General features: G+C 39.9%; 1 protein-coding gene across 5 annotated transcripts in view; it reads right to left on the bottom strand.

The window, feature by feature from the left end:
• Positions 1-27,786, bottom strand: part of LUZP2 (leucine zipper protein 2) — a 358,273-nt gene that overhangs the window by 66,017 nt on the left and 264,470 nt on the right. For 4 of the 5 annotated variants that reach the window (XM_050955448.1, XM_050955449.1, XM_050955446.1 and 1 more), the window contains 2 exons: positions 8,484-8,558; positions 4,379-4,543 (listed from right to left, as the gene is read on the bottom strand). In XM_050955448.1, the coding sequence (XP_050811405.1) occupies positions 4,379-4,543; positions 8,484-8,558 (240 nt within the window). The remainder of the gene's footprint in view (positions 1-4,378; positions 4,544-8,483; positions 8,559-27,786) is intronic. The other variant, XM_050955450.1, reaches the window with a different exon arrangement.

A 27,786-nucleotide genomic window follows, 5' to 3' on the forward strand; every position in this document is an offset into this window, starting at 1 on the left:
CCAGTGTTGGTGATACTGTATGTTACTAGAGAAGAATGAACCACACGCTAGCCCAATCTGGATTTTCCTAAATAGAAGCTAGGAAGCTTAGTGTCCCTGTGTGGCGTTTTCTCCAAGTTGTCCTGTAGCATTGGAAGGATTAGTGTTTGCTCCTCTAAGCATGAAACTCTCAGGGATTTCAAATCCCTAATTTGTTGCAAGTCCTCAGATCACAGGACATCCACCAGGGCAGAAGGACTTTCTTTGCCAGGCAGTACATTTGGGTAAAGACACTATGGCACCAGCTAGTCAGCTGATACATATCTTATTCCTTGAAATATCAATTTTGGGGTACATCTCGCAGATGTCTCCTCCATGACTCTGGCCCTGGAGGTACAGACTTTCTTTGCTTTTTGATTTAAGCAGGTCTTGGATGTTGTAGGGGATACCATGACTTATGACAGCTAGCTATGGCCCCATAGAGACCATACATCAGCTAAGAATTGCTGTAGGACAGCAGAACTCTGCTCCAGAATTTGAGAACTCTCACAGCTCAGGCTAAGTGACAGGATCTCTAGATGAGGCTGTCTTACACCCACGGACTGTTCCTTAGGTTGTTTATTTATAGCGGTACATGCCCTGTCCACTTACATACATTAGAATTGGAAGTGTTATTTACAGTAGAAATCTCTTTGATCAGAAAATATATTGATTTAGGGAAGAATGTGTTTTCTTCCAGTTGTCCTTTATGAAGAAAAATAAATTCAATCAACCTGTGTTTTTTCTTGTTCTCCCAATTTTATCCGATACTTTTTTGATGCTGGGTTTTAAGTAAATGAATTTTAGAGCTGGAGGAAATATGGCAATAGCAGCCTGGCAATAGAAATGCCGGATTAATATTCCTGTCCTCTTGTTATCCCAGGAAGAGGCAGAAATGGCAGTGCAAGCTTCTACACACTGTGCTGCCTACTTATCTCCCATTCTGGTTTTGAGTGTCCAGTTCAGTAAGTGGGAAGAAAAGTCCACCCATGACTATTTAATTTTTATCCTCTCTTAGAGTGACAATAAGAATGTGAATTACTGGTAGGGTAGGGTAATTTCTGGTATATGAACTCTGTCTTATCCATTAAATATTGATTCAAGATCACCAACTCATTTAACATATGACACCAAATGGAGTTCACATTATAATGTTTTCAGTCACTGGATTTGAATCATTTCCATGACCTAACTGTGAGAATTTCTTTACTGACCAATACTCCAAGCTTCTGAGCTATCCAATTCCACAGCTTTTAATTTTTATTAAAATAAATGTTCTTGTATCAACAACTTCCACACAGACCAAAACTGTGGATAACAATTAAGATACTCAATTCTTCCTGTTGGCTAGTGGCAAGAGAAGCAATCTTCTTCTTACATCCTCTTCCTTCCCCTTCTTTCTGCCTGTGATAACTTGATTCTGAAAACACTAGGAGGTGAGGTGCCAAAACCACCCTATAATATTTTAATGGTCAGCCACTGATACAAGTGTACAATCTACTCATTCATGCTCCCTAATAGGAACTAACACCAATTCCAGTGACTATGGTCCCTTAGTGGTACAGACCACACAATATAAATTTTAATTTGCAAGTGGTATGTAAATTTGACATTTTTAAAAAGCAATTTTTCAAGCTGGATGAGTAATCCTTTGAAGTTAAGGTATTTACCAGGCAAAGTGTCACATTTTTCCCTGAAGGTTAAACTGACAATTATCAAAAGTGACAAGATTCATGAACATTTTTCCACAGAGGATCCCTATCTTTATATTAAAAAAATGGACACACACATACACACAATTAAATAGCCTACAGTATGAAAATATGTGTGAAAGCATGAAGGAAAGGAAAAACACACATGTATAGCTTGGGATAGTTAGCGTATAATAGGAAGACAAAGTCAAGGACTACATATATAACAATGGAGGGCATTATGAAAAGTCTTCCATAATATAATTCAGGTACAGAGAGCATAATTCTGGCCTAAGCTAAGATTCTTTGACAACCTATTTCACAGTAGCAGATTTCAGTGATTTTATAATCACAGATAATGCACAGATTTATAATAATGGCTAGTCAATGGGTGGAACAGCAGGACTGAGACCCATTATTTTCCCAGACATTTTCACAGCATGTGCCAAGTACAGAGAAATGTGAACAAGACTAAGGAAGAGGCAATACTGCTTTTCTTATTCAAACATATGCCTGTGGACAGATGTACAGAAGCCTATCTGTTCAGGTTTGTTGACAGTATTGCCATGGAAATACTGACATAACTAAGTTTTATATATAGTAATAGGCAACAAATACAACATTTTACAAGAATACAGAGAAAATCAGATATATGTTTCTTTTTTCAGAACCCAGAACTTAAAAAATCTTCACTCCATTTTATACTGCTTTTATTCCCATTCCCTCAAAATCTGTACTGCAGTCACGTCTGTAAAGCTAATGAGAGCTGGACAGCATCAGTCTGTAGTCTATGACACTACACCTAAATTAGCCAGATGCACAGTGACATTTTGACCCTTATTACTAAGCATTATTGTTCTTGCACGATCGCAGAATAGCAATTGGTGAAGCAAAGCAGATATATAAAACTTCTACTGGTACAGTAAAAACAAAGAATCCTGCAGACATAGGATTTCAGGAAGGGGTTCTCCTAAGATCTCACAAACTAAGCACGGTGGGGCATGGTCTGTATGACCGCTAAGAAAATCCCAGGATATTGCAGGAAGCAGAGTATGGGGTTTTCTTTCTTCTAAATTAGCACTGAAACAGTAATCCTTTATGGTGTTATTAAAAGGCACAATGTTTGTTTCTGGAGATGCTGTTCTTTTGCATGAGAAGGTTCTGACCATTCATGCTTGTTAAGGATTCCACAGCACTTTTTGCATGAATAGCTATGTGATACTCCATGTCCTTATCAAATTCCTAATAGGATAAATATGTTCTGCCTACTGAAATTACTCTACAGTTTTAATTGGACACAAAGATTCACTAATTCCTGGTTTAAAATTCTGACCTGATTATGCACGTATACAGCTGCCATGTCCCACCGTACAGATGGCTGCATTTTACAGTGGGTGAAGAGATTACTATATGCAGTTTAGGAAAGTATTTTGTGATCCTTTCAAATGAAAGGGGCACACTATATGTAATCTCAGTTATTTCTTTGTAAATCTCAAATAACTCTATTGAAACCAATAGTTTTTCCTAGATTTACACAATTGGATATGAGGGTAAAATATGAAAATGAATATAAATTAATATAATTGGTTTTTCACTGTTATTATTGATCATAGTAAAATCCTTACACTCTGCAAAGATCAGGGGCTAGATCCACAATGGTATTTGGATGTCTAACTGCTAAGTCTAAAATTTAAATATTCACCTCCCCATGCACACATACAGCTGCTGCCTAACTCTGTAGATAGCTAAATTCCCTAGGCACCTAAGTTCCACCAACAAAGTCTGCTAAGTGCCTGCATTTCCACTGTTTGGCATGTAAGCAGCTGCCTAAATCCTGGAGCCAAGTGCCTAATTGAGACCCATACCCTGACAAGACCCTCAAATTAGATATTTCCCACTTATCTTTCCTGATGACCTGATCTGATAGGTGTGCTCATAGGTTGCCTGAGAGTACACACACCAGATTGGACCCTGTAGAAAACACAGGCACTGAGCAGAATCAATATCCAAGACAGGGCTTGAACCCATGTTTTTCCAGCTCTGAATCCAAGCTCAAGCCCACTAGATTTAATTGTCTCATTTTTAATTCCATTCATGCCTTCTTCCATGCAGCACTTACATGCTTCGCACATTCTCCCAAGCCCAGTGTGCTTTCACTGAGATCACTCATACAGAGCCACCTCTTCTGCATGGCCCTCGAATGTAATCAATCAGCAAACCGAGAAAAACAAATAAAGAGAGATTCCCTTCCTTTGGGCCTCCCACTGCATCTTGTGTTTCTAAATGTATCATCTATATTGGAAGACATGGTCTGCATGAAATTTTCTTGCCATTTAGGCCTATGGAACATCAAACACAATTTTCAGTGCCTGGCAATTAATTATAAAACCAATATGAATTAATGTAATCCACTATTGTATTCACAAGCCCACCTTCCTAGAAAACAGGTTCTATTTAATAGCAGAGACAGAATTTTGTTCACTGGCAAGTAGCTGTTTTCCAACTTTTTAAAAGTAACATTAGTGACATCAGAAATAGGCTTAGAATTATTTTCAAATTCATCCTGATCTTTCAATGAATTTAAAATCCTCCTTAGTTCCACTTTGCTGGTCTTACAGGACAAACTCTCAAAGCTGTTTTAAAAAAAATAAATAGGGGGGAAATTGTACCTTGGTGTTTGTCACTTGAAATGGAACTTTTGAGTCATTTGTAACTTGAGATGTCAGCTTCTCAGTTGGTTTTGAAGGGATTATATTCGTAGCGGGTGGTTGATTGTGCAGAACAGAAGACAGGCAGAGTTGTACAGTCTCCTTCAGAGCTTTCAGCTGTGACTCCTGAGGAAAATGAGAAGTCATCGGCTCTTAAAGATAGCCTTAGTGAACAGTGTAGCTTGTTTTCTTTCTGCTCTGAACCAAACACTTGGCAACAGCTGTAGGAATCTTTCTTATTTGAAAAGGAAATTAAAGCAATTTAATTCACTCTTTACATAATTGCCCCATGGATTACAGTACGTACACTGCACATCCAACAGACTGGGAAAGTCACAGTAAACTCCCTTCCATTCTCATGCAACTTTAAAATTGCACTTAAGTAAGACATCCCGGTAAAGACCACTTATATTGAAAGGAACTAAGGTGTAATCTACAAACATCAGGGCTGTAACAGCCTTTGTTTTTAAGTTTGCTGGAGAGAAACAGATGTTCATTTGTGTGTTTCATACAAACACGCACATACATGTGGGAATCTAGTATTGTGTAACTCATTCAGGATCCTCAGTATTTCTGCACAAATGTATTTACTGTGACAGAAAGTTTCTCTCTCTCATATGCAATTACACCTTTATCCCAATATAATGCCATCCGATATAACATGAATTCGGATATAATGTGGTAAAGCAGTGCTCCGGGGGGGAAGGGGAAGAGGGCTGTGCACTCCAGTGGATCAAAACAAGTTTGATATAATGTGGCTTCACCTATAACACGGTAAGATTTTTTGGCTTCCAAGGACAGCATTATATCGAGGTAGAGGTGTATGCTGTCACATAGTTAATAATTTATCCATAGTTTGGTTTGTATTGGGAAATTTTAAAATTAACATGGTCCCGATCAAAACAAAAAACACTCAGGATCCAGGAATTGTGAATAGTAAAATGGGTGGTTGTTTTCAAAATATGTAGGAGGCACTTCCTATAATTATACCAGGAGTTATGGTATACTTATAGGGAGTGCCTCCTACATATTGTGAGAACAGCAGCTCATTTTACCATTCATAATTCTTGGATCCTGAGTGATCTTTTTAATAAAGAAAGTTAACTATCCCATTTGGATAGAAATACTGAGTATCCTGGATGAGTGGCACGATACTCCAAAGGAGCTGAATAACAGTTTTATAAAAAGGGATACAGACAACTTTCTCATGGTCTAATGAGACTGTCCAACTGATGAGCTATAAGTATAGAGAGGAAGGATTTCCCAATGGTTAGGGCTCTAGCCTGGGACTTGGGAGTTCCCTGCTCTCCCAAAGGCTTCCTTGTGTGAACTCAGGCAAGTCACTCAGCCTCTCTGTGCCTCAGATCCCTCCATGTAAAATGGGGTTAATAGAACTTCCATTCCTCAAAGGAGTGTTGTGAGGATAAATACACTAAAGATTATGAGGTACTCAGATACTATGAAAATGGGGCCAAATAAATAGCTTAGATAGATAGTTCCAAACATACAGTAACATGTAAAATAGAGAGAATGAGCCACATTACATTACAGGTGTATCTGAAGTAATTTAGCTGCTTATATCTAGTGCAATTTGGCATGCCTTTAGTACTGCTAAGCCAAGTAACCAATAACAAAACATTCTGAGATTTTTTCCCCATTTTTTTATGTCCTGATAACTATGATGTGTTATCTATCAGAGAAGAATAGAAATAATCAATCCTACCTTGTTTCCACCAAATTAGAACCTAGAGATAAATCACATGAATGGACTTGTTTGGTACCCAGGAGAGCACAACTTGGGTTTTATTCAAGAAAAAAAACACCAGTATGAAAACTCCCACGGGCGTGATGAAGCATTATTGCAAGAGCCCTATTCATATCAGAAAGAGGATAATCACAGAAATAAGAGATGGACAGAAGATTAAAAGCCAAAAAAAAGGACAAAACAGAATAGTTTTTCTGTTTCCTTACTGTGAGGAAAACATCTGTAACTCAGTGTAGTGATTGTGTAGGCTTGCCAGAGTAAGTAAATAAAAATCATCCAGTAGGAAAACATTTTGACTGAGATTAAGGGCTCATTAAAGAGTAAAGGCCTCATCTTTGAGTCTGGTTGAGCTTTTCACAATGCAGGGCCTGACATGGGGTGGGCAAGAGGAAAGAAAGAGAATTGCTTTAATATGATTTTTGTACTCATCTGATCCCCAGGGCTGCTGGAGGCCAACTCATAAATCTGAAAAGCCCCAGGACTCCTCTTATAGATGACTGTGATGGCTCTGAACACACTCCAGCCTTTCCCCTTCTACAAAATATATCTCCTACACTGGATTTCTGAGGGGCAGTTACATAAAACATAGGCAGGGAATCACCCTTTTGCCAACCAGGTCAGTTTCAAGCTTCCTTTATACCACCAGAGTGGCACAAGGGAATATAATTGGAGCCAACAATCTGGACCCACTTTCAGGTGCTGGCTGACATTTGAAGTATCTGACTGTGGTTCAAAATATGCTATATAGCAGCTATACAATGCAATCTATTTCCAAAGTAGTTATATTCCCCAACCTATACATTCTTCTATCATCTTTCCTATCCTCTAGACACTGTGTGTGTTGACATTGTGAGATCAGAACATTGAGGCATTAATTTGACGAAGAAAAAAGCCTTCTAGCTCAGTGGAAGGAGAACAACAAGTTCAAATCACAGAAACCCAAAGATTTTCAAATAAAACACATTTAAAAAATACTTTAGAATTATGCTTAGTATTGTATAGTAGTAGTATCTATTTTTTCTATTTCGTAGACTCTATTTCTCTCCACCTTCTGCCCCACCCCACCCCCAACCTCCACAGTATAAGAGCTTAGCTTAATGCTTTAAGAGAGAATGCAGAGTGGACGTCACATTAGTTACCATATCAAAACAAGAAGAACAATTACTGAAAATTAGAGCTGATCAGACCCCCAAATTCCTGTTCCACAGGAAATTCTGAAATTTATTTATTTTTGCTCAGAATTGGAACAGTAAATTAAAATTTTATTTTGAAAAAAAAAATGAAGTGACATTTCATTTTGATGTTACTGAAATGTTTTCTTACAATAAGGTCAAAATTATTTCATTCATTTTGTTTCACCTTGATCAATTCAACTTTTATACATTATATACAGGTAATTGGTTCTTGATTTGCTTAGTGAGCATCCAGTCATTTGTAATTTTTATTCCAACAATTTAGCTAATTGGTGCTTGGTTTGCTCAATTAGAATTCTAACTGTATTCTAATGTCCAAAAGAGCATCTCAATTTTGTTGAATCGGTATTTTTCAATGGATAAACATTCAGCTGCAAAAATTTGACTAGTTCTAACTAGGTCTATTACTCACAAAGTGTAAGACTGTACCTGACCTTTGTGAGCATGCAAATGGAGTTTGGGAAGGGTTCAGAGACCCTTCAACCCCACCTCACTGAAAGTCCAGGGATAATCACAGTTCCACACTTGTGGGAGATCAACGACTGTTCCTCCACATACCCCAAAAGCAGCTGGGTGAGGAAAATCCATTGTGCAATACTCCACAACCAATAACTGGCCAGCAGAGCTAGGTAGGTGCCCTTAGGGAAGAATGCCGTACAAGCCAAGCTATCCTTTAAGATTGCACATTTCCTCTACACTGCCAGGAGGTGAGAGATGGACTGTGGCTCAATCATTTCCATGGGGTTATATACATCTGCACTACATCATGCTAGGGATTGTGGCTAAATGCTAAAATCTAGCCCAAAAGTTGATCAAGTATCAACATCTCTTTGTTGCAAGGTAACCTTAGAATTCGGCTTGATATGAGTTTCTCAGACAGTTTAGTTTTAAACTTATTGATCCCAATCTTGAAAACCCTACATTTGAGTTTAAATTTTATGCACTGATTAGTTCCATTGACTTCAGTGAGACTATTCCTAGTACATTAAATGCATGTGTAAGTCTTTGCTGAACTGATTCCTTAATTTGTATTTCTTTGTCAAGTTACACTGAAGTGTCCACAGCTAATAGAGCTAAACACGTTTATAGCACCCAGATAAATTCTTACTTTGTCAAGGGCGGCTTTTTCCAGCTTATCTTTTGCAATTGCTAGCTTTTGCTCCAGATCTGTTAGCTGTTGTGCCTGTGGGAATAAAAAAAAAAGTAGTTGATGTAATTTACAATACAATCATTTCCCCAGTAATTTTGTGTGCTATACCTGTGAGAGGAAAGGGGTTAACTTTGCAGATTAAAGTCAAAATTACTTGCCAGATGACCAAGCCCCATGGGATATTTTTACTGAGAAAATGTGGATTTTTATGTGAGAACTGGGCCCAGTCCTGCCCTGTTTATGTCAATGGAAATTTAGTCATTAACTTTAGCGGCAGTAAGAAAAGTTTCCATATGTTCTGAAGAATTTAGAAATCCCAACACAGAGTACCTTTGGTACAAATTTAAGTGTTAGTATATTTTTTGTTCCTTGACTAGTCTTGTATTCCTAACCATTCAGACTCTCTCTACTAAACTGGAAATTAGACTACACATACACATGCACAAACAGCCATACATACATACTGTGGCAGGCTGCAGGGCCTACTCCCTGGAAAACATGGAGTTAACTCCAACTCTGGTTCTCCCTCCTCTTGTGTATGGCACTCAAAGGAAGGGGTATAGGGATGACTGTTTTTGAGACAGTGTAGAGTCCAAATCCAGGGGCCCAGGCTAGACTCCACACTGGAGGAGTTTTCTCAAGGAAGAGACCTTGGTGATTTAGACAAATGTTGAGTGTGTGCAGAGTTATTCCACTGGCTTACATTTACAACAGTCTACCTGAGTTTCCTTAATTAACAGCGGGGAGTGATTTCCTTCCCCGCCCCCCCAGGAACTCAATATAATTCAATAGAATTTTTCCTCTAAATTCTAGTAGGGAATTTAACTTTTAAGGAGTTAAGAGTCCCTAGCTTCCTATGGCTGTGACACCTATAATGTAATAGCACCTACGATGTAACTAACGAGATGTGATTTTTTTGGTTTTGTTTTACTTGCAAATATAAATAGCTTTGTAGTTATTTTCAATGTTTATGAAGGAGAAGGGAGGAAAGGATATGGGACTAGGTGGCTGTCTTTTCCATCTGAAACTGTAATGAGGCATTGTGCATTTTTTGCCTATGAATAGATCTGCAAGGTTCTAACTCATCAGTCAAAGGACACCTCATTTTAGGCCTTTGTAAATGTTTAATCAAACAATCAATTGCTAAAACATATTGCTAATTTTTTCCAGAGATACCATAGTCCAAATATCTGACTTCCCTACATGCCACCCTGCTAAAGATCTTGTGCGTGACATTTTCCTATTTTATAGTTTGGTAGACTTTGGCTATGCTGTAGGTGGTTGAATAATGGAAAATTAACTGAATGTCCTCATGTACAGAATTAAAAGCAAAGAGTTATATTAAATATATAGTTTTAATGGTCTGACAAACTAACAAAAGTCATGACAGTCAGAGTCATGGCACTCCATTCTGCTACTGATGTGAAGAAAAGGCACTTGTTCATATCTAAACTTTTATGATTTGTTATGTAGGCACAATGGGACAGGACTGATGAGCCCCTCTCTCGTCTTGGATTCTGAGACACAACATTGTGAGACACAACATCAGCTCACAAGCAGACAGTGACTTGTTACACTGGCAAGGATTGCAGTTGGGAGGCTCTTGAAACCAGGTATGACTCTTGTGGTATGGCTCTTTCTGTTCCGTTTTTATAGTGCTTAGTACAATGATGCCCTAGTCCATGACTGAGGTTCCTAGGCACTAACATGATACTAATAAATATCAATATAATGATGATGAAGAAGAACAACAAGCAGCAACAGCAGCTTCAGCAAAAGAACTCAAGCCCTACTCCTGCGTGTTATCATCGATCTGGGTGTCTGCCATTTGACGGGGATGGGGGGAGGCCTGAATTGCTCATGTGGCCAAAAGGAGATTAGGTTGACATGTATTGGATATTCCTGGCAGCCATGTTAGCATGATCTAGGGGTATGTCTGTATTTCAAGCTAGGGTTTATGATTCCCAGCACAGGGAGACATACCGATGTTAACTCTTATCAAATTTCCAGGCTAAAAATTGAAAGTAACTGTGAAACAGGCTAGCAGCCTTGAGTATATACCTATGCAGGACTCTAGGTACAGACTCATGATGGGTAGCCCATCCAAATGCCACTGTGACTATACTCTATATTTTTAGCATGTTAGCTTGATTAGAGCTGCTGCAGGTATGTCTCCTTGAACTGAGAATCACACTCCAGCTGGAAGTGCCAAACTGCCTGATGGATGAATTTGGAGAAGCATTTGCAATGCTGTGTGTTGGGCACAGGAGAACATTATGTGGACATTGAGGACCTCCATACATGTTGTGAGGGAGGGGCGGGGGGAGAAATCAGACAAAGACAATACTGATATTTGCTCTGGACTATGTAATCCTGATGATGTGCACCTCTCAGATATAGGAGGTACTATTTTCTATAGAACTGGTTAAAAGTTTTATGAATGAAAAGGTTTTCATAGAAAAATTGCGATTTTTTAGAAATTAAAATATTGTACAAAAATTATCCACATCACTGAAATATATCCTTTTTTATTAAACATTTTCAAACAAAATCTTGTTATGAAAAATAAATGAAAAAAAATTGCAATTTTCCAAATGGGGCTGATGGTTCGCCTCCATGAACACTTCAGCAGAGACCAACAATTAAGGGGGATTCTTAATCAATGTTATTTGCAGTTCCTCCACTGCTCCATACCCTATCCCATTGATCAAGCTAAGGTAGGATTTGCAATTAGCCTCCTAACAAAAAAGCTGTTAGACTGGGCCACATACCTGCTGGAACAAGAAAGCCCAGTGCTGATAAACTGAGTCACCTAGTTGGCAGCCAGTATCAAGCGGAGTGACCCAAGGGTCTGTCCTGGGGCCAGTTTTGTTCAACATCTTCACTAATGATCTGGATGATAGGATGGATTGAACCCTCAGCAGCTTTGCAGATGACACTAAGATGGGGGGAGAGATAGATACACTGGATGGTAGGGATAGGGTCCAGAGAGACCTAGACAAATTAGAGGATTGGGCTAAAAGAAATCTGATGAGATTCAACAAGGACAAGTACAGAGTCCAACACTTAGGACGGAAAAATCCCATGCACGGCTACAGGCTGGGGGCCAACTGACTAAGTCGCAATTCTGCAGAAAAGGACCTGCGGATTACACTGGATGAGAAGCTGGATATATTTCCTAGAAGGCTAATGGCATATTGGGCTGCATTAGTAGGGGCATTGCCAGCAGATTGAGGGAAGTGATTTTTCCCCTCTATTCGGCACTAGTGAGGCCATATCTGGAGTATTGAATCCAGTTTTGTTCCCCCCCACTACAGAAAGTATGTGGACATACTGGAGAGAGTCCAGTGGAGGACAATGAAAATGATTAGGGGGCATGGGCAAATGACTTATGAGGAGAAGCTGAAGGAACTGCGTTTATTTAGTCTGCAGAAGAGAAGTGTGAGGGAGGATTTGATAGCAGCCTTCAATTATTTGAAGGGGAGTTCCAAAGAAGATGAAGATAAGCTGCTCTCAGTGGTGGCAGATGGCAAAACAAAGAGCAATGGTCTCAAGTTACAGTGTGTGTGGGTGTCTAGGTTGGATATTAGGAGAAACTATTTCACTAGGAAGGTGGTGAAGCGCTGGAATGGGTTACCTAGGGAGATGGTGGAATCTCCCTCTTTAGAGGTGTTTACTGCCCAGCTTGACAAAGCCCTGGCTGGGATGATTGGGGCTGGTCCTGCTTTGAGTAGGGGGTTGGACTAGATGACTTCTTGAGCTCTCTTTCAACTCTAATCTTCTATGGCTCTATGATTCTATGATTCTACCTTCCTTCAGCCTGTTTCTTTTCTTTTCTCTTTTTTGGTATTTTCAGTGACCTCCACTGCACTCGCTCAGCCAGAGCAACCCTGCGAAAACTCCAACAGGAGCAGGGGTTGGTCACCTCCTATGTCACCCACCTAAGATGAATCATCTCTGACACTAGGTAAAACAAGGTGGCCCGGTTCTACCAGTTTCAATGGGGATTATACAAGGAAGTCAAAGACGTACTGGCTTATATGGGAACCCTGACCCACTTGGATGCCTTTGCTGACCTTGCTGTAGTCAGTGACAAACTGCTTGAGTGATGCAAAGAAAGGAAGAAGTTTGTGCCATATCCCTGCCAATACTCCTTGGTAACAGTCCCCAGCCCAGTGTCCATGCAACTCAATGCAGCCCACATCCACATGACTCCTAGGAAAGAGAATGCTTTTGCAACCACAGTTTGTTTCTACTGTGGGGAACCCAGTCATGCACTTTTTGGCTGCCCATCATGGGCCCCAGTCCTGCAAAATTTGTAAAATGACTGAGTCTAGACATGGCAAAGGGAGCCAGTCTTGGTGGGCCATAGATCATTCATCCTCTTACTGAAGCATGCTGAAGGAATGACGAGTCCTTGTTACACCTTCAAGTTCAGGTTTGCTTCCACACCACAGGTTCGCCTCAATGAGTTTTCCCCAGAAAGTCTATTTGTGAACACCAGGGCTTCATGGACACCAGCGCCACACTTGTCTTGGGTATCACGGTGCAGTCAAATCCACACTCCTGATCTCAGAGACTGTAGATAACTCGCTTCTGTCCTTGAACCCAATGACACAGTAGACTGTGCCTTTGCAAGTTGTCATCCAGAATCACTGAAGAATTGTAAGGTTTCATGCAATTCATTCACCATACTTCCCCATAATCATTGATGTCTTGTGGCTGGCAATCTATGACCTGCATGTCTGCGGTAGGAATGCAAAATCAGTTTCTGCTCTGAATTCTGTCTTCAAATCTTCCTATGTACATTGCTCAATGGATCCTGGCCAGAGACTGGGCCACTGCCAGGAAATCTCTGGACCCTGACTATAGGCTAGGTGCTACCATCACCAGGATCAACTCCTGCTCTTCTTGCTAAGTACAGCAACTTTGAGAAGAAATGCAGATCTCTTATCATCCCACCAGGACTATAACTGTCGGATTGAGCTACAGCCTGAGGCCAAAATACCCTATGCTACATCTATGTAATAAGAACCAGAACTGGTCACCTTGTGTTCCTTATCTCCAGAAGGATCTGGAGAGGGGTTTATTTGGCCATCAACATCTCCTACAAGGACCCCTCTTCCTTTTATCAAAAGAAAAGATGGAATCCAGGATTTATCATGGATTATTGGGCCTTCAATCAAATAATCATCAGAAACTGGTAGCCCCTCACATTCATCCTGGAGGTGTTGGACCATGTGTGGTCATCTGATATATTCACTAACCTCAGCCTGTGTGGAGCTATCGACTTGGTAAGGATCAGAGCAGGGATTAATTGAAGACACTTTTTTCAAACCAGATGTGGTCATTATGAATACTTGGCAATGCCATTCGGTCTCACAAATGCCCCTGCCACTCTCCAGTTTATGAAATATCCCATGACATCCTAGACCAGCACATCTAAGTCTAAGGTGCTAAACCAAAGACATCTCTTCTGGGCCATGTTCTTCACCTGTTTTAATGTCACCATCACCAGTCACCCTGGAGCCCAGAACAAGGCTGCTGACGCCTTGCCCTGAAAAGGGAGTATCTTACCAGCCAACTCCCCTCAAGTACAGAGCCACCACACATCCTCAAACCCTGCAATTTCCTGGATGCCACCATTTCCCAATACTTCCTGTCTTTGATCCACTTAGCAACAGGGTAGGAACACTCTCCCAAGGAACTTGAGGTAGGAAGCAAGGCAACATCAAATATGAGATTATTTCCTCTGTTGTCAAGGGTCACCTGTACATTCCACTGGGGTACCCCTGACTTGAGGTCCTGAGACTCAGTCAGGACTTCCCACTAGCAAGCCACTTCAGCCACCTCAAGATCCTTTACCTGATTAGCCACTTCTGATGGCCTAGGATGTGAGCAATGGAAGTATGCAGTTGGACCAAGTGGCCACCCACGAGTCCTCTTGAAGCTCTAACACCTGCTAAGTCCTCAGCAAAACCTTGGGCAGCCATCACCCTGGATTTTATAGTGCAGCAGCTCCCTGTGTCTGACGGATCATCTCCATGGTCAATCAATCAAAATGCCCCACTTTGTCCCCCTACAAAATGCCCCACTTTGCCCCACATGCCCATCTCTACAGAGATGTCTTGACTGATGGTGACACACTTTATCCATCTCCATGGACTTCTCAGACAGACTACTTGACTGAGGTCTGCAATTTGTGTTGTGGTTCTGGCACAAAACTTTGCTGCTGCTTGGAATCTGCACCTACACATCCTCCATCTATCACCTATAGACCGATGGCCAGTCTGAGAGAATGAATCAGGATTTAGAACAACATCTATAGTACTTGATAAATGATCACCAGAATGACTGGTCAACTGTCCTGCCCTAAGCAGAATTCACCTACAGTAACGCAGATCACATCTCCACTGGGCAGTGTCTATTTGAATTTTGGGTTCCATCTCTATCTTCACCCATCTGTACCTGCCATCTCCACAAACCTGGCAGCCACCAACTGGCTTACTGAAAACAGAAGTAAAGTATCCATTAGTTTTTGGGCCATATCTAGATTATCTTTAAGCTCCTTTCCGTCCACATTGCATAGCATTCCAACTTCATCCTTGCTTATTTCTTTTTTTTTATAATTGAAAACTATGTTATCTATCTTAATTTTCTTGGCAAAACCTAATTCAGACAAGCTTTTAGCAATTCTCATTTTACTCCTACATTTTCTAACATCCGTGATTTAATTTTCTTTGCTGGTAGACACTATAGGCTCTCTTCTTATGTCTAATTACCTTTTTGAGGTGGTTATTCATCCATTTGGATTGGCAGTTTTTCTCTACATTTTTCTTCCTTAATTGGGATGCAAATTTCAGATAGCTTTTGTATAGTTCCAAGCCTCCTCCACTTTTAAGTCATTGAGCTCTTCAGTCCATCTGACTTAAACTAATTCCCTTGATTTCCCAAAATCTGTACTTTTAAAACAAGCTGATTTTGGTTATCTTTCCATTTAATTTAAACTTAATCAATTTGTGATCACTTGATCCAAGGTTATTTCCAATGACTAGCTCTTCTATAAGTTTACTTCGTATCACATAAAACCTTCTGAATCTGTGGAGTATAGATACCATTCTTGAAAAGGAGTGATAATATGAATCATAAAAATAATTTTGCAGGCAGCAATTATTATCTAAGCAGTACACATTTACTTGGGTATATATTTTTTAAAGTAATAGTTTGGGTTGATTGATTTACTTTAATGGCTGAGTCTATCATGTAAATTATTTTACTTCACAGACTATTGAACCAATAGGCCAATGTAGTATCAATCCTGCTGCTACAAACTGACATTAAGCCCTTGCACTAAAAAATAGTTTTATTGATATAATGGATTGTTCATTCAGCAGCAGCTGATATTAAATCTCAGCTCACCTCTTCATCTCCCTGTAATTTTACAATGCCCAAATTAATTATTTTCCAAAAAAATTCAGAATTGTCTGTTAAACTTCATCTCATATGATACAATTTTGCTGCTACTTTGAGCTAATCCTTTGAAAGAGTTTTGTTAATTAACATAACCCAGACAGTGAAGGGCGGCTAACGAAAGGGCACAATTGGTACCCAAAATGAGCAAAACCATTTCAATGTGGATTATATTAAAAAAAATATTCTAAAATATTATGGAGAATGAGCACAGCTTAAAAGCGTTTCGTTCTTTTTACCAGAAATAACTAATCAGTTTGAGCAGCTCTTCCCAATAATTATTATAGTGAAGAAAACGGCTAGAATTGGTGATGACCCATATACTGGTAAAAGAAAAGTTTTAACTATGGCCACTAAAAGGGCATGATACTGAGAAGCACAGAGGGCCCTCAACCCCTCATTAATGTTCATAGTACTGATCTTCTCATAGGATTCAGCACCTTGAAGAATCAGGCCCTAATAGAGGAGAAATGAAATGAAATAATAGCATCAAATCTCTCAAGAGAGCATTTTGAGCACTTACTCTAAGTGCAGGAGCTTAAAGCCATTTAGGAGTTCTGCATTCCCTTCCCACTCCCAAACTCCCACTGAACTCAATGTATTCATCCTATTTTTCACAAATTACCTTAGAGAAAATGCCAGCATTTACATAAATATCTACAGATATAGAAAAAAGAGAGAGATGGCTATTGGGCTAGAGACTGATCTATGTTGCCTAGATACAACTCCAGAGTGGCTCTGGATCAGAATGAGGATTTGTGTCTCTATTTGAATCTGTGATACGTCAAACAGTATGCAAACAATGCCTTCCTTTCCATGGCACAACGGCTTTGATTGTTTAACAAAGATCTATAATTATTGCATGCTGTATATCATACTGAAGTTCTAAAGGGTCAGTGCTCTCTTCCTCTCTCTCAAAGCCATACAGCAAGTAATAAAGGAGATACACTCTATGATCCTCAGAAGCTAGATATTTTATGCTTTTGGAGACCAGGCATAATGTCTTCAGATGTGTTAATGTTGTTCCCTGCAAAATCTAAATTTTTCACAGGGGAGGCATGGAACAAAGGGCATGTATACATCACCTTCTGGAACACAGAACACTGCATCTCACTATAAAGCAGCTCACCCAGTTTCTAACAAGCAATCTACATTCAAGCCACACTCCAAATATAGCCCTTTCACTTTCCTCCTCATGGAAGGCTAGCCCAGAGATTTCTCCTGCATGGTCTCCTCATCCTAATCCCTAGCTGTCGCTGCTTCAGAGAGAGATCTAAATCCTCATGTTTGAGTTAATAAAATCCTTTTGCTAGGATGGCTCAGCAGAAAACAAAACAAAACAAACAATGCCCCCCCAAGAACAAAAACAAAACCCCAACAATTCGATCTCTATGCATGGTTTCATGCACCTGACATCAAAATGACTCATCAGAAGCATGCTGTATCCCTTTGCGGAGCCCCGGAATCTACCATCCTGTTACAGTTGCACACAAATTATGTCTGATTTCTGCATAGGACATACAGGCAGTCCATGAAACGGCTCCTTTATAATCTCTTCGTCTCCTGTCCCTAACTTCTGTGCAACCATAATTTGACCAGAGATGTCTTAATTGTTGGACATGAATGTTTCCTGGACGATTAAGAATTGAAAGTAATGCCAAATTGTCAATTATAAGGGTTCAGAGAAGAGCCACAAGAATGATTAAAGGATTGAATTATAGACTCAAGGAACTCAGTCTGTTTACCTTAACAAAGAGAAAAGGGGTCACTTGATTACAGTCTATAAGTACCTACATGAGGAACAAATATTTGATAATGAGCTCTTCAACCTAGCAGAAAAAAGTATAACATGATCCAGTGCCTGTAAGCTGAAGCTAGACAAATTCGGAATGGATATAAGGTGTAAGTTTTTAACAGTGTGGGTAACTAACCACTGGGACAGTTTACCAGGGGTCATGGTGAATTCTCCATCATTGACCATTTTAAAATTAAGACTGAATGTTTTTCTAAAAGATTTGCTCTGGGAATGATTTTAGGGAAGTTTTCCAAACTTTGTTATACAGGTCAAAATAGATTATCATAATGAATCTATGAATCTTCCTGAGGCGTGTAATAAGACCTTGGATTGCATGTATTGCCTGGATATTATGAAATATGCTTGACCATAATTCAAGTAATATGCAGGAAAATTATATTATATGAATATTTAGGATTGATTGTTTATGGTTTCTGTCACTCAAGAAGTAATTTACCATAAATTTGGAATGAGGTCTCAGATGTAACTGACAATCTTGTGTCATAAATACGAACAGATTGAGACATGACAAATTGCACTAAATTGGGGTCTTTTTTTTTGCGGGGGTGGAGGTGGTCAAATTTTCAAAAAAGTTCAGCTAGAAAGGGCTAGATTGTCCCCTCTTCTTAAAGGGACTACTCACATGCGCAAAGATTAATACATGTATAAGTGTTGGAAGGATCAGGGCCTTATTTAGGACATGCTACAGTGGGATTTTATTGGGATCTCTCCCAAGAAATTTTTTTGAGCCTAATTATATCAGATGACAAGGACTGCTGCTTATTGATTATGTAATTATCACAAATTCTACCTAATTGGGAAAAATTCAGTCAGTATCTAGTAGTTAAATGGTGTTTAACCACATGTTAAGTAGGTCTGACATTTTGAGCTCTAATTATATTCAATACTTAAATAAATATTTAAGTTTAAAAAAGGTGAGCATCATTTTATTTTCTTTATTTTTGGTGTATTATTTATTTTAAAATTGTATCTTCTATTTGGGACAACTGTTGAACTGGGAAGAGAGACAAACATTGAATGAGCTGTCCTGTGAAGAGGAAACTACTACATTTACTCCATGGACACTATTTACCTCTTAGAAAAAACAAACACTTGGTGCCACTGGACAATACTATGTACTATATACTATAAAACAGCATTTTAAATATAGTTGAAACTTGCACTTCACTGACTGCTATCCATTCAATCAGATGTGCAGCTAAAAAACCACAGCCATTCCACAATATCTGAATTATACTTCTAGAATGTATAATAAGAAAGAAAGCCAACTAAAAATATGATTCCCCTCAAAATCCTTGCAGTTTGTCTATTTTCCTTATGCTCAATGCTGTTATCCTCATTAGTGATGCTTCTGGCTGTTCAATCTAAGCAAAGAATCATTACCTCCATGGTTTTTAGTAGTGGAAGCTTCACTCCCCGCTTCTTATTAAGATTTTTCCACTCCATGTTTCTTCCTGCACATAAAGCATCACCCTGTGACTCAACCAGTGACAGATCATTCAGATTTTAGTTATAGTAAGTGACAGAAGGCTGCCATTTCTATAGAAGTGACTCTGTATCCTGGGATCTAAGGGCATGGCTACACTTGCAGATGTAGAGCGCTGTGAGTTAAACCCGCCTTCAGAGAGCACAGTAGGGAAAGCACTGCAGTCTGTCCACACTGACAGCTGCTTGCACGCTGGCGTGGCCACATTTGCGGCACTTGCAGTGGCACTGGGATGGTGCATTATGGGCAGCTATCCCAGCATGCAAGTGACTGCAACATGCTTTTCAAATGGGGGAGTGTGTGTGTGTGGAGCATGACAGGGAGTGTGTTGTGTGTATGTGGGGGGGAGAGAGAGTGTTTTTTTGGGGGGACAGAGTATATCAGCATGCTGTCTTGTAAATTCAAACAGCAGCACCCCTCCTTACCCCCCGCCTCTCTCACACACAGCATTCCAGACTAATCTGTCTTGGAAAACATTTATCTGTCTTGGAGCACATAAGCAGCCAGATGTCAGAAAGGGAGCTTTCAAATGGCATATCTGCATTCTTACAGCGAATTCAAAACAATGAGAAGAGTGGCCACTTGACTTAAGGGGATTATGGGACATTTCCGGAAGCTGATCAGAGTGCAGCAATGCAATACCTCACCCACACTGGCACCGTGGTGCTCTAGCGGGGATGCAGCAAACATTATTCCACTCGCCGAGGTGGAGTACCAGCAGCGCTGTAGCTGCGGAGTCAGAGCGATCTACCTGCCTTGCCAGTGTAGACGGGGAGTGAGCTAGTGAGCCCGGGCTGCTTTAATGTGCTCTAACTCACAAGTGCAGCCAAGCAGAATGAAAGCGGATTGTACAACGTTACTGAATGGTTTATACTCAGTATTCACGAACAGGGGTGTTACAGTTGGAGCTGTCCCGCTGTCGCTTTTCTGGTTTCTCTGAGTGAACCCTCTCAACAGTGGAGCCTTGTGCCTTTACCTTTTTCAGATAGAATTTTGCAATTCTCCCACACTAAGGTCTCACCTGCACTGCCACTTTACAGCGCTGAAACTTTCTCACTCAGGGGTGTGAAAAAACACCCCCGAGCGATGCAAGTTTCAGCACTCTAATGTGACAGTGTAGACAGTGCACCAGTGCTGAGAGCTGCTCCTCTCGTGGGGGGTGGGGTTTTTTTGTTTTTTTGTTTTTTTACAGGAGTCTGTGACCTGTGGGGTGGGACAAAACAGCTTCCTTAACACAAAGGTATTGTTCATTTTAGCACAAGAAAAAAGGGTTTTAGAGAAAAATAATTGAAAACAACGAACACTCCACATCTATGTCTGTCTTTCCTGAAGTCATACCATCCCTAAGGGCAACTTAGGCAGGTCTAACTTCTTTAGAAACCCCCAAAAGTTGCTATGTGACTTGGTACCCCTAAACTACTTCCTCTCTCGGGAAAGGGTCCTGGTTAAATCCTGCCAGACATTTTTTTGTTCTTTTGTGTCCCTGAGGTTTGACCCTTTTAGTCAAAACCAGTCCTGTAGTTTGGATGGAGCTGGAGGCTAGCTCTACTTTCCTGATTTCATGGACTTGGTGCTAGATTTTGATTTGAGCCACAGTCCTGAGCAACGATTATGTGTAAGATACATCATCTCCATGTGGAAATGTTCTGAGTAATAGTCACGCTCCTGCTGCCTCGTATCACAATCACCCTACTAGAAGCAGCAAAGAATCCTGTGGCACCTTATAGACTAACAGACGTTTTGGAGCACGAGCTTTCGTGGGTGAATACCCACTTTGTCAGATGCAAGTAGTGGAAATTTCCAGGGGCAAGTATATATATGCAAGCAAGCTAGAGATAATGAGGTTAGTTCAATCAGGGAGGATGAGGCCCTGTTCTAGCAGTTGAGGTGTGAAAACCAAGGGAAGAGAAACTGGTTTTGTCGTTGGCAAGCATTCACAGTCTTTGTTTAATCCTGAGCTGATAGTGTCAAATTTGCAGATGAACTGAAGCTCAGCAGTTTCATCAGCTCAGGATTAAACAAAGACTGTGAATGGCTTGCCAACTACAAAACCAGTTTCTCCTCCCTTGGTTTTCACACCTCACCTGCTAGAACAGGGCCTCATCCTCCCTGATTGAACTAACCTCGTTATCTCTAGCTTGCTAGCATATATATACCTGCCCCTGGAAATTTCCACTACATGCATCTGATGAAGTGAGTGCTCCAAGACGTCTGTTAGTCTACAAGGTGCCACAGGATTCTTTGCTGCTTTTACAGATCCAGACTAACATGGCTACCCCTCTGATACTAATCACCCTACTGTTCACATTTGGTGGTAATAGCCTGCTGGCCTTATCACAACCTCCCAGGCAATGTCAGCTGTTCTGGAGAATAAATACAGAGGTGGAACCAAGATTTGATCCATTCCCCTACCCTCCATGTTCAGGATGCAAGTCCTGCTTATTCTTACATATCCATGGGCACAGAGACAGAATCTTGCTCTTAGAGATTTTTGCAGTGTATGTGCTTGCATTTGACCACTTTACTCTCACTGACATCCATGGTGGCCCAGTGAAGTCACTGGAGCAGCACAGTTGTAAGTAAGAGCAAAGCTTGCCCCAATAGCCTTATTACACAAAATTTTGAGTCACAGAAGTCCCAGAGAAAACACACTGTCTATCTCAGGTATTTCTACAATGCCTGTCACTGTGGTACTTAAACACCAAAGAAAAATGACTGTGCCAATAAAGTTAACTTACAAAGTGTATGGCTGATACTGGCCCGATTCATTGAGAATTCTTGCACTACTGTGTTATATAGGCTATATGGAAACAAATTAAGAAGCTTCATTAGAGACTCTCTCTCCTTTTCTTTATTTTGCTGTCTGTTACACAAAGAACCTACCTTGGGCTAGACTTGCATCTTATCACAGCTCCGAATTCCCCTTTGTCTCATAAGCTTTGAGTCTGAGCTTGGGGCAGTTTGGATTCACAGCGGCAGTGTTTTCAGTGTCTTAATTAACTTCTAATCCTTCTCCACTTGATACATTTCAGATCCTGATTAAAGCAAGTTTACTGAGTGGCAATAATTTGGGGCCAGATCCATTTCCCTTTGAAGCCGGTGGCAAACTCTTTGTGACTTCAGTGGCAGGGGGTGCAGATATCTAGTGAGGTTTGAGAAATCTGTGAGCTTGTTTAGCAGTAAAACTGTTGCTGCTGCTTCCGGATTTATCTAAGTCACCTTGTCACACACAGTAACTCAGACTGACTATTAAGGACAACATTGACTTGAAATGTAAGTCTAGACCCTTAAGGCCACCTCAAGGGTATGTAAGAAACCTTTGAAATTGGATTTTTCAGTTCATTAAAGATGTAATAACATTTTAATGTTCAAGGCTACACTATGAGAAGCTCTGTAACAAAATGCTAATATATAAGTTACTAAGGACTGAAATTATACCCAAATGTTGCAAACTTGTTTTTTCCCACCAGTTTATAAAACTATTAAAGCAATACAGTAGGAAATAGTACTTTCTCTAGTTCAATTAAAATATCAGTCTTTATTGGTATAGATTAATGATGCTTTGAGAGGTATATGAGGTTAGTCGTGACTGATGATCTATTATAGAAAAATTACAAATGTGTTTAATGATGTGTGTACAAGTAGATATATCTGACTACATCCCTGCATACTTTGTCACCTCTCTTTCTAGATTTTAAGATCTTAAAGGCAGAGAGCATCCCATTGTATGTGTTTTTTACAGGGGGCTAACATTATTGGGCCCAATTCTGTTTAGGTTCTCAGTGTATAACTGTAGAACTACCAAAAGTTAATGAAAAAAAGAAAATTTTCACAAAGTAGGCATTGAAGAATGTTAGTCCTGTAAAACTGAATCACAAACTTCTTTCCTTGAAATTGAGAGAACCTCAATCTGCTGTATTCTTAACTTTTAGGGAATCTGAGATGCACTGATAGAACGGAGCAACAATAGAAAATTTCAGTATTTTCACACTTGTTTTCATCCCAAATTGGGATAAAAGTCAAAGTATCAACATTTTTCCATGGAATGAAAAATTCTAATTTTTTAATTCAAAATGTCAAAATATTTTGTTCCAGAACATTGAACCAAATTGAAATATTTTGTTTCACTAAACTGTCTGTGCCTATGGTACCATAGTGCCTCCTGGGAGTCGTAGTTCAGATGGTTCATGCTCTAATGCCCCTTCCCCCCTACCCCCCATGGACTAGGCTCCTTGGTTGGACTATATCTCCACAATATACCACAGTCACATAACTCCCATGATTTACCACACTGCTTGGCTAGAGAGGTCATTGTAGAGCATCATGAGAGATGTATTCCAGTCAATGAACCTGGCCCATAGGAAAGGCTGGGAGCATGAACTGACCTAAAACTCCAGTGAGAAACTGTGGCACTATAGGCAGATGCTATTTAATGTCAAATTGACTCAAAACAACATTTCAGTTATGTTCAAAGATACCTAACATTTTGACTTGAGTTGAACTGGCTTGAAACAAAATGTTTCATTTTAATTAGTTAGACAGACATTTTTTGAAATTTTTGAAATGTTAAGGGAACTGCATTTTCATGACTGACATAGACAGTGTTTCACTCAGGGAAGGAATCATTCCTTCCTCTTTCAAATACCCAATAGTCCAAACAACAGGGAACCGTGGATACATCAATCCTAGTTACCTACTTTCCAGCATCAAGCCTCCTGTTGCTGAACAAAGAGGCTAGCCAAAGGCCAGCTTCAAACTCATCATTTTGAAGCGAATCTCCTACGCCTGGCACAATCTGGGTTTAGGCAAGGACATGGAATGGAGACTGCTTTAGTGGCACTGATGTGTGATCTCCTGTTGTCAAAGGACAGGCATCCTTTCTCATCCTCCTGGACCTCTCTGCAATAATTGACACAGTTGACCATAAGCTACTGCTCTCTCGCCAAAGAGAGGTTGCAAGAGTCCAGGGGAATGTGGTAAAATAGTTTGAGTCCTTCCAGGAGGGATGCACCTAATGAGTAGTGATGGGAAACTGATTTTCAATAAGTCTTGGAGCACTGAGGAAGTTCCAGAAGCGTGGAAGAAAGATAAAGTTGTACCAATTTTTAGAAAGGGTAAACAGGATTACATGAGTAATTGTAGGCCCATCAGTCATACATTCATCCTAGGCAAGATAATGGAGAGGCTTGATTAATAATGAACTAAAGGAAGGTAATGTAATTAATGCAAAACAAAATGGGATTTGGGAAAATAGATCCCAGCAAACTAACTTGATATCTTTTTAAAAAAAATAGATTACAGATTTGGTTGACAACGCTAACAGGGTTGATGTAATATACTTGGAGTTCTGTAAGGTGTTTGACTTGGTATCGCACAACATTCTGATTAAAAATCTAGAATGGATGTTACATTAATATGGCGTATATTAAATGGAACAACAAGTGGCTAACTGATAGGTTTCAAAATGTAATTTTGAATGGGGAATCACCACTGAGTGGGTTTGTTTCCAGTGGAGTCCTGTGTGTATCTGTACTTGACCCTACCCTATTTAACATCTTTATTAAAAACCTGGAAGAAAACAAAGGAATCACTGATAACTTTGCAGATGACACAAAAATTGGGGGAGTGAAAGATAAAGAGGACAGCAATCTAGATCTAGGTAAACTGTCTGCAAGCAAAAAATATATGTTTTGATATAGCTAAATGTAGATGTATACATCTAAGAACAAAGAATGTGGGCAATACACCTCTACCTCAATATAACGCTGTCCTCGGGAGCCAAAAAAACTTACCGTGTTATAAGTGAAACTGGGTTATATCGAACTTGATTTGATCCGCCGGAGCATGCAGCCCCGCCCCTCCTGAGCGCTGCTTTACCACGTTATATCTGAATTCATGTTAGATTGGTGGTGTTATCTTGGGGTAGAGGTGTACTTACCGGATGGGGGACTCTATCCTAGGGGTTGCAGGGGATAATCAGCTGAACATGAGCTCCCAGTGCAACACTGTAGCCAGAAGAGTTAATACAATCCTGGGATGCATAAACAGGGGGATCTTGAATAGAAATAGAGAGGTTATTTTCCTCTCTTTTTGGCATTGGTGTGATTGCTGCTGGAATATTGTGTCTTGTTCTGGTGCCAACAACATAAGGATGTTGGTAAATTGGAAATAGTTCAGAGAAGAGCCACATGAATGGTTAAAAGATTAGAAAACATGCCTTAGAGTTATAGACTCAAAGAGCTCAATCTATTTAGATTGACAAAGAGAAGGATAAGTAGTGAGTTGATTCTAATTTATAAGTACTTACATGTGGAACAAATATTTAACAATGGGCTTTTCAGTCTAGCAGAGAAAGATATAACATGATCCAATGTCTGGGAGTTGAAGCTAGACAAATTCAGACTGGAAATAATGCATACATTTTTACCTGTCTGAGTAGTTAATCACTGGAACAATTTACAAAGGGTCATGGTGGATTCTCAACACGGGTAATTTTTAAATCAATGATTGGATGTTCTTCTAAAATATATGCCCTAGGAATGATTTTTTGGAAGTTCTATGGCCTGTGTTATACAGCAAGTCAGACTAGATAATCACAGTCATCCTTTCAGGCTTTAGAACCTATGAAAATCTCCATCACCAGACCTCCCACTTGTGGAGTCCCACAAGGATCAGTTTATCTCTCTGGTCCTATTCAATATCTACACACAGCTAGTAGGTGAGTTGGAGAACAGACTCAAGTGACAGTAACATGCAGATGACACAAGCTCTACCTATCGTTCACCGCATACAACCACTCCACTACTATCAAGATGGGCCAGTCTTGGGTGAGATGAGCTCAGGAATGAAGAACAGCTGGTTGAAGCTGAACCTGAGAAAGAAAGAGATTATGCTGGGGGGCAGAGGAAAGCACATTGAAGAATTTGCAGCCATGGCATGGTCTTCTTTTGCTGATAGCACACTCCCACAATTTTCAATTCAGGAGTGTTCCTTGATTCCTTGTTGATGCTAACACATAAAAGCATCAGCGAATAATGCTTTTATCATCTTAAGTTGCAGTCCTGGCTGGGCATAGCAGAGTCCTGGCCAAGGGGTCTCTACAGAGCCTAACCAGGATTTCAGCCTCCTTCTCAGCTTCTCCCTCCCTCCAGGCACACATTGTGCCTGCACAGATTAGGTGTCACTGATTCTGCAGTAGCACAGTGAACCCTCTGCAGCTCCGCTGTCATGAGATTAAGGGAGCACAGAGCAGAAACTACTGATTAAGACAGCAAGGTATAGGAGGATCCCCTAGCTGCTACTGAATGCTTGAATGGCTTCTGCCCTCTCGATTATCTGAACAAAATCCATGTCCCATATGCTATTTGGATAATCAGGAGTATACTCTACATGCCTCTGGCATCTATTGGCTGGTCTACAGTGATGTTATATATCTGGGCATGAAGCTTTTGCTACTTAGGAAACTCTAATTAATACAGAACACTGTTCAAAGTCTCAGTTCTCATTTTCAAAGTGCTCTTCTACCTGTGCCTAGAATATCTAAAAGACTGAGTAACACTCTAGGAAGACAACAATGGTTGACAACAATTCTTCTCCGGCACAATGAAACTTTCTACTAGAAGAGTAAAGCTCATCTATGTGAGAGACAGTTTTCTGGCGAGCCAGTCTGAGACTGTTGAATGAACTTCTCCTCTCACAGGGGTAAGGACTATCACAAACCTTATCTCCCTTTATTCCTAGTTCCTTGCTATAAGTGATGAGCACAGAGAAAACCCCCACCTAGCACAGACAAAACCCCAAAATTCCAAGAAGTATTCTAACCCGTCCTTTATCCCAGGCTACACAATGCCTGTAGAGATTTTTTCTGTAGCTCATTAATGATGCAACAGTACTCTTATCCTCATTAATTTATCTATCAAGATACAATCTGAAACAATATTTGAACATCTTTAGTTTAAGTATATTTTCATACTATAATAGATTATGCATGTATTGTAAATATTTTTTCTTTACCTATTCTTTTACCCAACAATTTTCTTTCTATGAATTAAAAAAACAAACAAACAAGCTTCTCTTAAAAAATAATCAACACCAGAACCCCCCCTCCCCCAGTTTTTATGCTATTAAATCAATCGATCAGTGTAGCAATAGGAATACAATACACACTAGAATAGATGAGTTTGACTCTTGTGCATCAAAAGGAAAACAATATAAAATACACTAGATGAACACAGAGATAAAATCCTGGTATTTTCAGAACATAAAAAGAACAAGAATTAAACTGTAAATAAAATTTCAGCTATTTTGCATACTTTTTAAACACCATTCACTGTTAGATAAATTAACACTGTTTCTAGACAACCTCAAAACAAGAAAAAATGCTTCCCATTTTTCATGACTGATTTTATCTTTTTTAGAAGGCTCTAAATGTAGTGTAGCAATCGGTTGTTTTTATCCAGGCACATCATTCTTGCTAAAGACAACATGGG

The sequence above is a fragment of the Gopherus flavomarginatus genome, chromosome 5 (assembly GCF_025201925.1).
Source record: "Gopherus flavomarginatus isolate rGopFla2 chromosome 5, rGopFla2.mat.asm, whole genome shotgun sequence".
Classification (NCBI taxonomy): domain Eukaryota; kingdom Metazoa; phylum Chordata; order Testudines; family Testudinidae; genus Gopherus; species Gopherus flavomarginatus.